The sequence below is a fragment of the Schistocerca serialis genome, chromosome 3 (genome assembly GCF_023864345.2).
Source record: "Schistocerca serialis cubense isolate TAMUIC-IGC-003099 chromosome 3, iqSchSeri2.2, whole genome shotgun sequence".
Classification (NCBI taxonomy): Eukaryota; Metazoa; Arthropoda; class Insecta; order Orthoptera; family Acrididae; genus Schistocerca; species Schistocerca serialis.
The window spans coordinates 622,719,981-622,738,381 of record NC_064640.1 but is presented as its reverse complement, the minus strand read 5'-3'; the positions used below and the strand labels follow the sequence as shown (position 1 = coordinate 622,738,381).

General features: G+C 42.6%; 1 protein-coding gene across 1 annotated transcript in view; it reads left to right on the top strand.

The window, feature by feature from the left end:
- The first annotated feature begins 816 nt into the window (after positions 1–816).
- The window catches only part of LOC126471055 (uncharacterized), a 633,812-nt gene continuing 616,227 nt past the window's right edge, over positions 817–18,401 (top strand). The window contains exons 1-2 of the mRNA XM_050099122.1: positions 817–909; positions 1,028–1,169. Of these exons, the coding sequence (XP_049955079.1) occupies positions 817–909; positions 1,028–1,169 (235 nt within the window). The remainder of the gene's footprint in view (positions 910–1,027; positions 1,170–18,401) is intronic.

The window sequence follows — 18,401 nt, the reverse complement described above, 5'->3', positions numbered from 1 at the left end:
AGCCTATTCATTGCATTTCGAGTGCGGTCCGGTGAAGTATCGGTGCGACCAGATCCGTTTCCTAATGTAGGCGTCAATGCTCAATTGTATTTAAATCTTGAAAGATACAGCTCCAAAATTATACGTATATAAACAGTATTGGCGATAGTTCCAGGGTGAAAAAGCGATAACCTCGCTAAACAAACTAAAAAATGTCGTGTGACTAGGGCCTCCCGTCGGGTAGACCGTTCGCCGGATGCAAGTCTTCGTGCGACTTGCGCGTCGATAGGGATGAAATGATGATGATTGAGACAACACTACACCCAGTCCCTCCGCGGAGAAAATCTCCGTCCCAGCCGGGAATAAACCCGAGCCCTTAGGATTGACATTTTTAATTCGTTGCGTTTCGTCTGGGAGGACGTCACAAGACATCCGTTCAACTTCATCGTTGATTCCTTGACTCAGTTTTTTTTATTACAGAGAGCACGCAGTCCTCTGACCGAACACGCTGAGCTACCGTGATAGCAACCACTCAGCTACCGGAGGCGGACTGCTAAACAAAGTGAAAAAGTAATAATAACGACGAAGTAGTCTTATACTATCTTGGCGCATATTATGTACCCCGTTTTCTAGATATATTTACTGTGATCTAACAATGTCTAAGAAAATTTGTGACTTCACTAAACTCTCAGACTATCTTCAGATTATAGTTACATGGTGAGAGAAGATTTTTTCGATTTCAGAAACAATATTTGTCAGTGGCGGAAAGTTAGTTTCAGTGTCCGTCACGACATCAAACGACAGGCATGCGAATTCGCTTACGTGAAGTAACAAAGTATGGCTTTCGTAATATTCATCTACGGTGAGAGGCGAGGCGGACGCAGAGACGGGAAGCCTCGATCTGATTTCTGTAGCATTAGGTGGCGAGCGGTGAGTGGAGAGTGGAGACAATAATTTGCGGGTAACGAGGCGTGTGCGGCCTCGGGCGTCTCCGGCGGCGGTCGGGCGCTTTCGCGAGGCGCGCGGGCGTCGCGGCGGCTGACGGGAGCGCCAGTGCCGGCCGCCGTGGCTGACCGCGTCCACCGCCGGAGCCGCCAACATTCTTCTCTCGGTCGCGCGCATCGCGAAGCGCTCTCGCGCCCTTCAAAACGTCGTTGTGGATTTCCATACGGCCGACCACCATGCCTTCCGTGAGTAAATGCCAACTTCAAACTCCGCTAGTTCAAGTAGGAGGCTTCCGCTCTACTCTTTACAGTGAGACGTCTCGGAGAAACTTGCAATCTCACTAAATATACGACATGTAAACATCAGATAATGGCCATATAGCCTGATGTTGCAATAACCGTAGACTTTAAACGGCAGCAGCCATCTCCACATGTTTCCAATGCTGCGCTGCTCTTCGAGTGGCGGAAGCAGAATATTGCGATAAATTTTTATTTGTACGAATATCACATTCGCTTCGCTATTTTATATAAGTCTACTCGTTGGATTAACCAAATACTGATATTTTATTCTGCTTTCATGTATGTCGTAAACTCTTTCAACTTTGAGAACGACAAAATCGTGAGTTATTGTGGCCTTAGAATTCACCTATCAAACGGAAATCTCGATTTGAGCTGTAGCTAGGAGCAAAACATAGCTCTCGAAAATTTCGTGTGTTTGCCTAAGCTACATGACAGTTACTAGATTTACTAACATTCTTCTTAGAACATCGTAGCGTCTCGCCCAAATTCCTCTTTAAATCCGCACAACCTGTTTGCAATGCTGTGTGGGGCACGATATAAAATACAGTACACCACAGTATACTCCGTACGATATTTCTGGAAGTTCCACTCATGGTGGCGCTGTAGCATCGCAAAACTGCCGTCCGTTCAAAGATATGTGTTATAAAATGTGAGATTTCCCGTTACAGATTTCTGATCCTTCGAAGAGTACCAAAGACATAAACGAGTATCAATGACGTGCGCTCCAGATCGATACAGCCGACACGCCTCCTTTCAGATACAGGTCGATCGGCAGCACGTCCCGTCGACCAGAAGTAATACAGACCGGAAGAGCTTAATGATATAGCGCGTCACAATCACCGGATGAATCGTAATGAAGTGTTACATAGTTCTTTAACATTCGTGTGATTTGCAACATCTGCTGTAAGGAATTCATTCGCTTTACGAGACGTTTGGCTGACGCTCACTACAAAGATACACAAAGACATGCTAATATCTATTGTTAAGCGGCTTGAGAATATTGATTTTTCCTTCTGCAGAGCTAGAAATGTCAAGGTGTTACCAACCGCAAATACTTTCTATGAACTATGTAAGATACTTGTAATAATAAGAAAACACGCTTCTACGTATATACTGTTTCTGAAGATATTACTAACCCGACTACATTCTGTAAGGCGGTGGTGACAATTTATGAGTCACAAATACCCATGTCGGCGTCAGTCAGCTGTGTTCTATTGTAGCCGACGGAATTTAAACAGGAAGTGTTGCTTTATTCCTCTTCTGGAGCGGGTTTCGTGTCTGGTGGGTATTGATGTTAGCGCTGTTCGTTGAGAAAAAAAAAGAAAAAAACTTTCTGCTTTGCCTGTTGCTTGTCACACATCATGTAGTTACACGCGATGCCTGTCAGACGACACTGAGCTGTTTACTTAACTCATAAAATACTCCTCAAAAGTTTGTTGTTCTTCTGATTCTTTCTTATAATTGCAACCTTCTTTTACCCAGTGAGTTCATTTTTCTCTTTTCTTCTGTATATTTTTGTCTCTTAACTGAATAGAGCAAAAACCTACTTTTGCTGTTACAGTGCAAGCTCACGCTTTTCTCCTCCCACACAATATGCAGTCAAATGGAATTAAAATTATCACTTACAGATAACCACGCGCGACTATATCATATTTTATAAATACGGAAAAATTGCCACATTGTACAGGAACATTGCGTCACCTTAAAAAATTAGTAAATTAGTGCTTCATGTATGAATATCAAATAGTTTCTACCACATAATTTTACGGGAAAATGTTTGATTTCTGTACAATTATGTTTTACAGGTAGAAATAGCAAATATCCGTGTTATGTCTGGAGGAATCTCTGACCAGGACGGAATGTCGGTTGACCAAGCTTACTTACGGTTGGCACATCAGCCAGTGCATAGTAAGCTTGATAAATTACCTGCCATTGATCATCTCATGAGCTTAAGAGCGTGTCTGGCAAACACGTTGTTGGTAAATGTGTCTACTTTGTTCAAAACCTTTTAATCTCGTTGGAACTTGCCACGAACCACGATGTGCTTTCTTTCCAGGCCGAAAAGTTGTCGAATTTCAAAATATTAGAACGTTTCTGATACAGTGTACAGTTCGGCTTCTCTTGAGGTTAAGGTATCTATTCCAGGCAGGACTAATCTTACAATTCTCACAGAAAGAGTACCATTAATTTTAATTATTTTTCATGAAAGTTAGTTTTTTTCAGTACATTGGCTTCGTAATTTATATACGTTTAACAGTGTTGATGTTGTATTAGATGTAACTTTTCTGTTCTTCATTATTACTATTCGTTGTTAAATTATTAATCTGCGAACAGGAAAATAAATAAGATAATTTTCTCTTTCATCAAAAAATCTGTTTTTAGCTTCGCTGTTGGTAAATATTTAAAACGCATGACATGTGAAGAACAGACGGAAGTCAATGCAGTGATGTCATAATTCTTTGCCATCGGTACACATTATGTGCAACGTATACTCCTGCTGCGTGTAAACTTAGCAGCTACGTGCCTGGAAAGACAAAGATCTTCAAACCTGCTCCAGAAACGGGTCAACAGCCCGGTGCAATGTGTTATTCAAATGCTTTTTCTTTCTTTAACATGCGCATAACCTGCATCTCATGGTTATACAATTTCTCCTGAGACTAGAAGCTCGCGTAAAACAGTTCCTGCCCCGTACCGAGATTATCAAAAGTATCTCAGCTTTCTTGTGTTCACTGTTTCCAGTTGCATGGCCACTCCTTCACAGAACAGAATACGTAAAGACTGAATACCAAAAAATATTCCAGAACAATTCTTCATCATTTTCTTCGATGGAGTTATCAACCCTAGAAATATCAAATATTGTGACTGTCGAGGAAGAAACTGAGCATTTCCGTTGCGTGAGAAAACATCCAGGGATGTCAGAGCGATATTGGCCAAGTATTTGGTGTAACCGACCTAGCAGGATACTAGTCCAGTTTTTCATTAATCACCACTGTAACTATTATTTTAGACTGAAAACTTATGCAAGCAATGGTGTGTTGAAAATATAGAGTATAAAAAACATTGTTTTGACATTCAGAAGAAATTTCTTGTTCCGGGCGGTATTATTTCGCACTGCTGATATGCGATACACAAAATGTATTATTTTCAATGAAAATATCAAATCTATGTACAAATCTGATGCATTGACAAATGAATTAATGTCGAATAGTGAACAAATTATGCAAAGGATTTATGAAATTCAAGTCTGCCTCAGTAGCTGAGTGATCAGCGTAGATTGTTGCCATGTGGAGGACTCAGCTTCGATTCCTGGTACTGCCGAGGACTTTATTGTTGGTTGAAGGACTGGTAAGAGATGCACTCAGCCTCGTAATGCCAATTTAGGGGCTACTTAATCGAGTAGTAGCGGCCCCACGTTCTGGAAAGTCTACAAAGCGCACGGGAGGGCGGTGTGCTGAGCACATGTCATCCATACCGCATCAGCGTGACGCCGAAAAGCAAAAGATGACACGGCGGCCATAGACATCCTTTGGGCTTTTACAGCCTGGACGACGAATTCGTTTTATTAAATTCAGGGCAATAAGAAAATAAAAGTTATCTCCGTGGAGGGAAATATCAGAAATAGTTTCTAATTCCCTGCCTAGCAGCTTACAATTTGTAATCAAGAACACAGAAAATCATGAATTCAACCGCTCTTTGTTTAAACGGTTCATGTATTTGCTTTAAGTCCCTGATACGTTTCGTACACTATATTTCTTCATCTTTTGTCATTTAAGCATGAGATGAAGGCCACATGCCATTGTATTTTTACTTTTCTTCGTCGGTATATTTCTCCTTACTTCTGAATAGATATGCAAAAACATGGGTTCCGATTCTCGATTACTCCAAGGACTTTATTTCCGAATTTAACATAACTCTGTCAGCAAAACGATCGAGTCGCACCGTGGCATGAATTGCACCACAGTCTGTCGACCCCGTTACGACTAGTTTCCAGTTGAGAGGAAGGACCATGCTAATTAAAGAACTGTGTTGCTGGAACCAGCCTAACTAACAACTGCTTTGTTGTTAAGATCAGAGTGTGAACAGAGAAATGGCAGTGATGTCAGCAGACAAGTTTTGTTAGCTGTTCCGTGGTGGTAAGGAAAGACGACCAAGTAGTTAATGCTGTCTACTCACATGCGGCAAGAGCGGGGTTCAACTTGGCGCACAGACATCCACGTATAGGTTTTCCGTAGTTTCTCCACGTATGCTGATCTGCCCCGTTGGCAGTGTAAAGGCCCATTGTCTTCTGCTTGCTTGTCTTTTGCGAGCTTGCGCACAGCATGTAATGGTCTTGGTGTCGATAAGACGTTAAGCCCTAACTTCCTATCCTTTATGAAGTCGTGGACTGTAAAAACTACCCACGAGGACGCCAGTTAGCAATGAAAATTAGACGATGAATAGGGAACGACTGCACTTGTCTGCAAAGTTTGAGAACACAAGCCAAAAGTACAAGGAAGGTGCATCAAGGACACGATTATTTATCTTCCTGGAAATGAACACTAGGAAAATTAGCGTGAGTAATCCTGTAATTCTCGAAGACGGCGCTAGAGCAAAGTTCCTCAAACAGCTTAAGGTCGTGAATTTAAATTAAACTGTCGACAAACGAGAAAAATTTTACGATAACGAAGATGCGAAGCCAGACGGGAACGCAGAGAATTAGCCGTGCCAGCAGATTAAATGAAAGAAAGTCTAGAGATTCACAATAAACCTGAAGCCAAAGAAATTTGTAAAAACCTAACTTTGAACTTGATTATCACACTTATTTTGTAAATCATTCAGAAAATTCTGACTATCCCATTATTTTTTTGATAATTTTCCCGTCGAGGGAAATGTGACTGACACTCAGAAATCTCAACTGAAATACACAAGTAACTGTAAACAGTGAAATCAGTCGACCTTCCCACTACGAGTTTTGGAGGATTATACTTCATTCATTAAACGGATTAATTTATATTAACTAGACATAAGAGTTTCCTGGGAAATTTGTGACATTTTCATGGAGCAGAGGACAAGAAGCTATTTTAGTACATAGCTCAAAGTTATGGGAAGGTTTGACTGCATAGACAAACAGTAGTATAAATATCAGTATCTTTCATTGAACTCAGGTATTACCATGACGCGCAAATTCTATAAACCGAACTAAGCAAAGATTGTATTCATGAGTTATAATTTCTTTTCACTTGCAGAGGAGGTATAATCTTCTTGTATCCGTACTGGTAAGCTCAGTAGGAGTGACTGATTACAGTTACTTGTAAATTTCAGTTGTTATTCGCGAGAGTAACAGAGCACCGGCAAGTTTACTTGCATTTTATTTAAGTGACCCTTTTTTAAATTTATTTTAGTAAAGTTCATTCCCCATCCTGAATAGTAGGACGGACTGTCTGAGATCCGTCTGGAGCTGTCTCTTCAGAGAAACTTCTGGCGAGCTAAAAAGAAAGGGAAGGAAGGAAGACCGGACGTCGACTTGAACCGCCGTCTTGCCGAATGCGTGTCCCGTGTCTTGCCGCTATAGTAAAAACCTCGCTCGGTAGCGAGCTGCAAATTGGGCTGCATTGTTCCCAACTGGCAGTATTTGGGAGGAGGGGATACTTACTTCCGCAAATTGTTTACACAGCCGAGGGAAACCTTCCGAGAGTCTTGGCCAGAACTAGGGTACTTCTGAGTCAATACGTCCCAGTCAAAGGTGTGAAGGCGCAGTGTGTATGTGCAAGAGGTGACTTCCTGGAGATTTCCTGGCTGGCGCTCGGCCTTGTACCGCGAGAGGGCTAGTTGCAGTTCCGACGCCGGGGTCGGCGTGACCGGGGATCGACCCCGGCGTCTCCCGCGGCGTTGCCGCTGCGCCATCGCGGTCGATGGCCACGAGCCTCAAGATCCGCAGTGCCGCCTTGTTAAATGCTTGCCCACACCTGCACTACTAACGGCGCCCGCCGCGCCCATCTCTGCGCCTCTGCCGAGGCGACAACTCGGCTCTCTGCTATCTTCGTCACCGTCAAAATAGCTGCGTACTCTAAACTGGAAGAACTTTGTGGCCGGACTGAATAGTTCCTAGCAGGACCAAGCCAGTGCGTAGTACTCAAAGGGGGAGAAATCTTATTAATGGGAAGAAGATTAGAATTTAACGTGCCATCGTCATCGAGATCATTGGAGAAGGAGCACGAGCTCGGAACGTTCAAGTATGGAGAAATAAATCGACAGTGCCCTTTTAAGGAGCTCTTGCGGCAGTTGCCTGGTGCGATTTAGGAAAACCTAAATCAGAATGGCCGGACGCAGATTTGAACCGTCGTGCATAACTCACATCCACTGCCTTCCAGCAAAGGGTAACGTTCCCCATAGCGCAGGCAGTTTGTCGCATAGAGCCGGCCGGAAGGCGAGTCCTGTGTGCCAACCACTGAACCATCTGTGTTCGGTGTGTCTACAGAAGATGGTAAGTAAATACTAAGCAGGGTGTTTAAAGAGAAGTGTCCTATATTCTTACACGAGATAGTACTGGTGGTCAAAACTAGAAGAAAAAGCCCCTCAAACGTATGTCTGCAAATAAACACTTGTCGTGCGGTACAGTTTACTTGTTCATGAACCATCACTACATACATTTTTTTTGTGGATTAAAGGGAACAAACTGAGCGGTTATCAGTCTACATGTTAGTGTAAGCTATCTTCCGGTTCATTACTTATTGCCTGCGTTTCTCTCTGTACTTCGTCCTCTGTGAGATTGTTCTTAGGCTACAAGACCAGTAAACCGCATAATGGTTCTACCAATGTATTCTAAGGCAGAGCACTGAAGATCTGCAGTTACACAGCCTGAATTCTCTTGACGCATGAGGTGGAATTCACACAGATTGGTATGATAAATTAAAGCAACAACCGTGTGCGGACAGATGCAAACCCTCGAGTGAGTGTGAAAGCAGGGCATCCGGTTCTCTTTAGTATCAATATTTGGGTAGGAATTGTGGGCTGTTCACTTTACCGTACGCAGTAATAGATGGTGTTTATCACCGTTTTCTATGCGACAAATGGCTCTGAGCACTATGCGACTTAACTGCTGTGGTCATTAGTCCCCTAGAACTTAGAACTACTTAAACCTAACTAACCTAAGGACATCACACACTTCCATGCCCGAGGCAGGATTCGAACCTGCGACCGTAGTGGTCGCGCGGTTCCAGACTGTAGCGCCTTTAACCGCTCGGCCACTCCGGCCGGCTCTATGCGACAAACTGCCTGCGCTATGGGGAACGTTACCCGTTGCTGGAAGGCAGTGGATGTGAGTTATGCACGACAGGGGAAAGCCCCACTTTCTACGCCTCATACGATAGTGATTAGCACAAACGTTATTTGCTGGATGATGGATCGAGAAGATCCAGTAGCATGGTCTCCCTGGTCACATAATCTTAAATCCGTAAAGTTCTTATTGGGGACATTCAATGGAACTGGTGTTGTTCTGTTCACCAAGTATACTTGGTATAAAACTTCAATGGGTGCAGGAAGAGAACTCTGTACCATCTAAAGTACTTACTTTCATGAGGTGGCTTGCTTGCACGCTGCAGTTATACAGCATCGTCACAGGACCAAATACGGTTAGGCAACGGTGAAACAAAAATATATAGCAACACGTGTCAGTAACAGTTTACACTAATTTATTAAAATAAATATTACACCGCCTAACTTTAATATGACGATAGTGCGTGGTAAAAGTTCAAGGTTCGTTTGCACTGATCTGTCTTTAACTCTGGTCTAGTCCAGTATCAACTCGACGATAATTACGATCATTTATAGAATGTCTATTTTTCGCTCTTCTTTATGGCGACTGTACACTGAGCACTAATGTTACCTTGAGGTACTACTGTTCCTGTTTATACTGCGCTATACTGACTGAGTAAAGGTTTGTGTTCGTTTATATTCTCGTTTGGCGAAAGGATGTCGTCTTCAGAACTATTTGAGAGACACATGGCGGAAGAATACGACAGTAGTTGCCGTGTGGTACTCTCTCTGGACGCTTGCCTTAATTCAGTGCTGCCTGAGCTGCAGACAGCTCAGCCCTCTGGTACGTACGACTGTGCCTCGCAACTCTGACCGACACAGCCTGTGTAGTTCATACCTATCGCCAACGTGCACATGAGACAGGAGCGCGTATCACAAGCGTATAACCAACACCGAGGGCAGCCAGGAGTTTTCGCACGAATTCGTGATTCTTTGAGAACTTTGGCTGAAGGATGTGTAAGAATGACAGGGAACTTCATTGATCACCTTCCGTAGACAGTTGGCTACCATAGGATGGAATGGCCCACATCTAGATAAATAATTATGTACCGTCAAATTTTTACACATTATTTTCTAGTTTCGTCCAGTATTACACACCGTAAGAATATGAGACATTCTTCTTAAATTCTGTGTGGAGCCGCTATTGTTTACGATGTATACTCGTGAGCAACTGATTTAGAAATTTTGCAGAACTGGACAGACAGAGCGCTCCTGTCGCTTCGTGTTTTGTATGTCGTGAAGTCTTCTAATGATCAGCAGGGTGAGAGTCGAGCGTCGGATAGGCAAGAGCGCTTCTAAAGCGTAACACCCTATATCTGCATCGTCGTGCAGGCACTCGTCTTTTCACGTGCCTGGAAGATGTTATGGGATTAAATGGGACCACTGTTATGTCTACTGTTATCTCTCACCGGTGAGCGACACAAGAAGCAACTGTTCAATGAAACGCATCCTACAGCACTTGGTAGGAGCCCTGTAGCTTCAGCAAGACCTTGTACCACTTCGACGTGTCACAATGATTCGAGGAATCTTCCACACGCAGGAAGGTTTCTATGACGCCTCTCAGGTCATCTGACCTCAGTCCTACATATGACATCCCGGACGCCACGAAGCGATGTGTGTGCGCCTTGGATCCAGCTCCGACCAATCTCCGTGAACAGAAGACGGTGTCTAAGCGGTAATCGAGTAGGAAGCCTTCCCATGTTCGATGTCCCATAACTCTGACACCACGTATCGTCGCCGTCATCAGAGCACATGGTGCTGCTACACGCTGCTATGTGGACGTCTCTAATTCGTGAATGTATGTAAGTAAATGGTAGACAGCGTCAGAAACTCCGCGACTCTGGTCGTAGACGATGCTGTTTTACACAATGAAGTCGCAAAGTCTAAGAACTTAATCATATTGCAGTAAATTCTGTACTTAGTGCAAGATATGGCAGTTGACCATAAACAGAAACAAATGATACGTATTGCTCCTAAACAGTCGAAAAGACCAACTATTGTTTGACTGCACCATAGGCGATCATTGATTGGGAACAGACAAAGATGTACATTACCTAGAGGTTAGCGTCGATTGCGACATGAAGTGGAACGACAACATATAACTGGTCCTGGGGAAGACAAACATGTTGTGATACTTGGAAGTTTCTTAAGGAAATGTAATTCATCCACATGCACGCAACTACAGTACCATCTTCTGACATATTCTTGAATGCTGCTCTGCAGTCTAGGAACGATATTCAGTGGGCTGATTCATGAGGTACAAAAATTTCTAAGATGTGCAGTGCGTCTCCTCACGGGGTCTTTAAGTCAGCGCCCGAATATCAGTGACCCGACCATAATGCACCATTGTCAGACATTGTGCTTCCGGGAGAGGCTTACTGTCAAAATTTCGAAATCACGCCGGCCAGGACGAGTCAAGTAACATATTGTTTCCCCTCTCAGGCGTCTCCTGGCATGAGTGTAACGGTAAAATCAGATAAATCCAAACTTCTACAACACAATACGCGCACGGCACCTCGTGGAACTGGGATGATAGTGGAATACGATATACTTTACGTCACACACCGTAAGGGCGCCTGCGGACTAAATACGAATCTAGATGTAGAAGAGACTGTAGAAAAGAATCCAAGAAACGCAAAAAAGGAAGAACGCTGGTATTTACTGTCTCGTAGACATTGTGGTCATTAGAAAAGAAGCATTAGCTTAGTTGGAGGAAGAAGACAGGAAAGAATCATCCGTGACCTGTTCAAGGAATCATTCTGAAATTTTGCTCAATAGGTTTTGGTGAACTACCGGATGACTAAATGTAGGTGCGTCTATGGTTCTATGGCCTGCTAATTCAGCATACCGGTCGATTAACCATTGTACCACATTGGTCGGTAAGGACTTTAGAAGCATAATGCTTTGTAGTAAACCGGTTTAGTCAGTGCGCGAGTGCTGCTGAGATCTCTGCCAGACAAATTTGTAGCGTGAAATACACTTCCTTGGGAACATTCCAAAGAATCTCTGTGTGACATCTGCCATCAACGTAACCAACTTTATGTGCTCGTTCCACTTTAAATCATTCCTGCTTGATACCCCAATGGATTTGGCGATTGTGTATGATTGCTGGCATTGATTGGAGAATGGGAAAGCGAAACGGGAGACGTTATTGGTTCGAGATAGCCTCTTTTATACACTGCATTAAGCCCTGTGAAATAAGTATGTAAGAAAGATTAAACGTAATAGCAACATCTTTTAGACATTCGAAATGGCTTTTTGCGCTTATATGTAGTCAAGACATTTCGCACTTGTTTCTAAACAATATCGAAAAGATATATCATTAGAAGCAGAATTTCGTCCATAGCGACAACTGAGCTGTGACCATGCATTTTTTTTATATTGCGTTTTAAATACCAATAAAATCAGTGCAAATTTACAGTACTACCTTTATGTTGAAGGTTTCGATCTTTCTTATTCATATTACTCACGAAGAGTTCAATAACGCATGAGTGGCAACATGGCAACCGTTCAGTATCCGTTAGGTCTATGCCGCTAGGATTTCTAAACAAGCGAAATACACACTCTCAGAGAATCGTACTGTCTATAGTTCTATGACAAATTTCCTCATGAATTCAAAGCAGAATTGATCTTCTCTGTTGCCAAGAATATCTACACACTAACTGGTCACTATTGTTTTATTTCAACTAGCTTCTTAAGTAACCAACCCGATTCTTTTCTGTGTAGGGCAACCAAAATATATATAATACACATTGTGAATCTCTCCATAGTCTCAGTATACAAGTAGAGCTCCGTGAATCCTACAGAAATCTTATTGTTAGCTGCTTTGGGTATTCATTAAAAAATGGCTCTGAGCACTATGGGACTTAACTTCTGAGGTCATCAGTCCCCTAGAACTTAGAACTACTTAAACCTAACTAACCTAACGACATCACAAACATCCATGCCCGAGGCAGGATTCGAACCTGCGACCGTAGCGGTCGCGCGGTTCCAGACTGTAGCGCCTAGAACCGCTCGGCCACCCCGGCCGGTTGGTGTTCATTAAAAACCGTCTCGGTACGTTCAGCTGGTGTAATTGTATTTCATATTCTACATCGCTCGTGAACTCCGCCACTAACAATAAATTAATTGAAAGCGGATATTATTTCCAAAATCAGAATTCGTGTCAACAATATTCTGATGGACTTGAAAGAGAATTTCACGAGGAAAAATACCTACCAGAGGGAGCCTCTGAAATCAGTCTTAAAGTAGGCAATAACGCTATTGACGCCACTTTCACTTAGGAGTGAACTCTAGGGAGAAGACGGTTTAAATCCCCGTCCTGACATTTAGATCTAGATTTTCGATGCTTTCCCTAAATGTCTTCGAGGAAAATACTGGGATAGTTCGCTTGAAAAGGGTATGGCCGATTTCCTCCCCATTCTTTCGTAATCCGAGCTTGTGGCCTGTCGTTGTCGACGGGACGTTAAACCAATCTTCCTTCTCTCTTTTTTTACTTAGGAGTAAAGCTAAAACGTAAAATCTGTATTAAAATAAAAAAAGACAAATAACTCAACTCTCCGTGTTTGTGGTTATACCAAGAATATAAACTGAAAATGATCTACCAAATTGTTTCGCGAAGTATGTTAGTACGTGAGGCAGAAACACGAGAAACAAAGAAAAGAAATAAACGTTGGTTGAAAGTGACAGAAAATGAAATTTTTGGAACTGGAAATTCACATATCATGACGTATATAGTGTCCTGGCATGTACAGACTGCCTAAGAATATTTTAATGTCGAACCCACCTTTTTAAGACGAAAAGGGGATTCCAAAATAATCGGGACAGCGAGTGAGCAAGGAGCTGAAGAAGGGAGCAGGAAGAGAAATTGAGAAACATTCAAGTTTGTAGAAGAGCGAGCAGCAAGAAGAGAGAACTAGCAGCATAAACTCTTTAAAAGCAGAAAATGCTAACAATTGATTTGAGTTTTCTCCGCAGAATATGACTGTCGAACAGGCGGAACATGGACTACCGTCAACACGAACGAACAGTTGGAAAACATGCGCGGAAGAGGCGACTCCGTTAACATTCACAGCAAGGTACTAATAGTCCGAACGTGACTGCAACGTTACACGGACATACAGGGACAAAATGCGAAGCGAAAAGCGTTTTCATAACCTGAGGGGAGTGAAAGGAAATTTCCCCTCCACGCAAATGCCTCAGCAGAGAAGATGACTGTAAGTGCGTTACCTTTTTTCATTTCGTAGCAGTGTTTTGTCGTCAGAAACGGTAAACTCGGTTAGTTTTACTGAGGAAGAGACGGTAATGTGATTAAAACGACTTGTCTGACGCGGCGCTACAGCGGCTGTCAAATGCTGCGACACTGGTGCAACGGGTCACTTTTGCTTACTTGTTTTCCGGGACACTTTGGACACCGCCCGCTGTGACATGTGATCAGTAGCTCAGTACTAAACCGGAGAGATTACGCAAAGGTGTGATTGCAGAGAAAAGTATGATAATCTTTGGTCGAGCCGCCTTACACTTTGCCACATTCGAACTATTCCTCTTTTTGTATTTCAGGTCAAAATGGTCAGGAACGGTGTTCCATTTATCGATAGCAAGTGGCGTTCATTTCCGCAATTAAGATAGATAAGCTATGTAACTGAAATAAACTGATGTTCGAGAAATAAAAATAACGCTACTAAGAAATGCAAAATATTTTCAGATTTCCTTACTATCACCTATAATTACTAAATTGGTGAGCGTGGTACGTAAATAACATTAAAACATAGAAATATAGAGTTATTTGTAGCGATCATTTTGCAAAAGGCGGTACATGGTGCGACCAGAAGGTGATAAAAAGCTGCTGAAAGACGACGCGTCGAGTTTATTCGGTTTTCCCAGCTATGTGTAGCAGAACAGCAACCATACGAGCTATTTACATTTGTCAATGTCGAAACATTCTGTACATATGTGTCGCAAAAAATTAGTACATAAATAAAATGTGTTACAGGTAACATTAGTGATTTGACATCCTCCTCGCTTCCTGAAAAATCATATCTGCGAATTCTTAACATAACTTTTCTTGGTAAGTGATGCATGGTAAAGTTAATATTCAGTTTCATGTATTTGTTGCTTGTTTAATACAACATCTTGTTTGAAAAAAAAAGCAAACAATAACTGAGCAATTTTGTTGCCTAATGAAGTCAGCGGAACTATTTTTGTCCTATAGATACAGAAGGATAAGCGTTTCTACCAAATGTGTTTATCAGGATCCAAACAACGTTGCATTAAAATGATTTATTACCTGAGTAATGTTCACAGCTTAACTGGCGAGATAATCATATAAAAATAAGTTCTCATGTCAATGTTTTGCTCATTTCCTGTAGTCACTCAGTTAGTTAGCTATGCGAAGTGAAACTGAAAATTCTGACACACGGGTGAGTGTTTTGACAAGTTCAATCAGAGAATCTCTTTTGAGACGACACAAAAATTACACTTATAAATAGACTTGAACAAATGCGTAACTGAGCTTGCAGAGAAGAATTAGCAGATACAAATCAGTTTTAATAGTGAACTGTAAATTAAATGTGACTGAGTTACGTAGTATCAGTAAGCAGCAGTTGCTGTTTCTAAGGTCAAGCAAGTGTGGTGTCTGGCGGTGACACCACAAAAATGAACTTCAAAAACGAACTGACGTCTGATTGACAACTCCTACCCCATAGAACAGTTTCATAATATGGGATAAAATGGTTTGTGTGTATGTGTGTGTGTGTGTGTGTGTGTGTGTGTGTGTGTGTATGTGTAGGTGCGTAGGAGGTCCGAGTTACGATAAACGGAACATGCACGTGACTAAGTGTAGCGTGATGGATGGCGAAGGGCGACGGCTGGACAGGAAAGTACCGCCTCCAATCTGGCGTCGCAGTAATACGGCTACATCCCCCCCCCCCTTTCCTCCCAGCCTTTCCGAACCCCTACTCCTTCTCGAGCGGCGCCGTTTCCTGGAGCGGCGGTAAATTTTTGATGCCCTCTACACGCCCTCAGGCTACCTACGACCGGTCCCTGCGGGCGAGCCTTCTAGTCTGTTCTCAGCTGCGGCTCTTCGCTCAGACCCTTACGACATGTTATGCTCTGCTTGCTCTGGATTATTCTCCAGTTGCCTAGCTTTTTCGTATTCACAGCTCAGCAAAGAAAGGTGTTATCGAGTCGAATATCCGTGAGGAGATCGATTCCGCAAGCAAAAACCAACTCTCTCCTTCCACACGTGACAACCTCAAAGCCATAGATCGAGGCAACCAGGTGGCTGCACTACTTCTTGACTTCAGGAAAGGGCTTGACTCACCACCACAGCGACGCTTATTAACGAAGGTACGATCATGTGGAATAGCAAATCTAATTTGTGGCAGGATTTAGGACTTCGTACAGAGGACACAGCATGTTATCTTGTGTGGAGAGGTATCTACAGGTGTAGAAGTAACTTTAGGAGTGTCCCTGTTAAATGTGTAGGGACCAAAACTCATGAGGTTGTGTATTAATGACGCGTCAGACTATGTTAACAGTAACCTCAGATTTCTACAAACAAAGCCGCTATCGGTAATGATGTACTATAGGATATAAGATGCACAAATATCCAGTCAGACATTTATAAGATTTCATAATGGTGCTATGACTGGCAACTTACTTCAGAAATTTGAAACTGTGCAATTCACAAAAAGCAGAAGTCAACTTGCGCGACCCATCCTCGAATTGGTCAAGCGTGAGGCCATTCTACACAGGAATAAAAAAGGTTACTGGAAATGTGCAAGGAACAGCAGCACTAACTGTGAGAGGTGTCACTCACGAGAGAGCATCACAGAAATGCCAAAATATTAAACTGGCAGACCCTTGAAGATCCCGCTTAAGTCTACTTACAAAGTTTCAAGAACAGTTATTAAGTAAGAAATCTAGGAACATACTATGTATCACTACGGTACAAACCGTGAAGATAAGGTAAAACTAATTGCGCTACGCAGAGACATTTAAGTAGTCAGTCTTCCAAAGAACGAGAACGGAACTGGAAGAAACTATATGGTACACTGGGAAGTACCCTCCACTATACACTTTACAGTGGTTTGCCGAGTATTGTTGTCAGTGTGGCAGTACACCTTACCTACCCACCATTTAGTGGAACCAAAAGAAAAAGATTCCATTCCGTGAGGTCTCGTAAGCACCATGCTCGATCCCTCTTACAGACGTGAAGTAGCCATGACTGGCAACTTACTTCAGAAATGTGAAACTGTGCGCTTCACAAAAAGCAGAAATCAACTTGCGCGACCCATCCTCGAATTGGTCATTAATGCAGATTAATCCCCGGGATGCAAGCGAACAGGAAGGCTCAGACCACTGGGTAGAGTCCAAATTTGACTCGACACTTAAAATACAGGATGTTTCAAAATCTTTGTATCAAAGTTCCAGAGATGATAGATCATGTCGTGGAGAACAATTTTTTTTGCACAAAAATTGTTCGCTGACACTTCTCGTAGACTCTAGCCCTCTTTTTATTGAATTCTGCGGCCCTGGGACGACGGACAAAATTTCACCGAACTAGCAGGGCCTATTAACCAGGTGTGCTGCATCTGATAAGATCTATCCTAGTTAATTGATAGTGACTTTCAACAAAAAAGACCCTTAAGAATGAAGGTCTGTAAACGGATGAACATAAAAGAAGCTCGGCCTATCTTGCCGAACAGATGACAGGCTTACAAGCAGCACACACTGTGTACGGATAAGGACGCCGTATAGTGCCTACAAGACGTTTGATGCAAAGATTCTGAAACACCCTGTATACTGTCCCCCAAAGGTTTACATATACTTTAACAAACAAATCTTTAGCACTGAAATCGGGAAAAAAGAGTGTTGATTATCGGGGTTCACTGGTTAATAAAACATACTTTTTGAAAAAGTTTCAAAATTAATAACTTTTTATATTTAGAGAGGCACTATGGGGTTGAGACAAGTGAGGGAGAAAAAGAGAGAATTGCGAGCGACGAGAAGCAAGAGTGGAACATAATGTCTTGTTATTAGCCTGTAGGATGGAGCATCTTTACATGACAGGTCGCAAGCCGGCTGTTCGTCTTGCGATCTCGTAAATCACGAAAGTAAACGGTAAACGTCACGCTCTGCATTAGAGGCTCTTACGATTCCTGTGTGAGCTCTCATATGAGATTTTTGCCAACGTGACGCAGAGCGAGAAGTCCACTGACGTGGACACAAACTACATGAAACGGACATCACAAGGCTGCTTTACAAAACCGACAAAAATGAGCCAGTGTAATCCTGTTGTGTTTCTGTTTAAAGATATGATTCGAGCAATAAAACACCATACAATCGTGGTTGGCTTGATTTTCCATTGCCATCCTAAAAGGACGTTACTACAAAACTTTATGACTCTTTTATAAGCGAATTCTAAGAGATCTCTACAGATTTGTTGGACCAGTCCCAACAGAGATATCCTTGCTCTCTTTGCGTCCTCCTTCATACAAAGGAACCGATTTGACGACCACACTTCTTTTACAGCTTGTATCTCAGGCCATATTATTCCTCCAGATTTCATTGTTTTATTTATTATTTCCTATTTTTGTTGTGTCTGCACAGGCTCTGAGCACTATGGGACTTAACATCTATGGTCATCAGTCCCCTAGAACTTAGAACTACTTAAACCTAACTAACCTAAGGACATCACATAACACCCCGTCATCACGAGGCAGAGAAAATCCCTGACCCCGCCGGGAATCGAACCCGGGAACCCGGGCGTGGGTCTGCACAGGTTGTTGACAAATTTCACTGCAATAAAGTAAATGTACAAAACTGCCTCTCATTCTGAGACAAAGAATAAACCGAGTATCACAAATCTAGTAGACCTGAGAG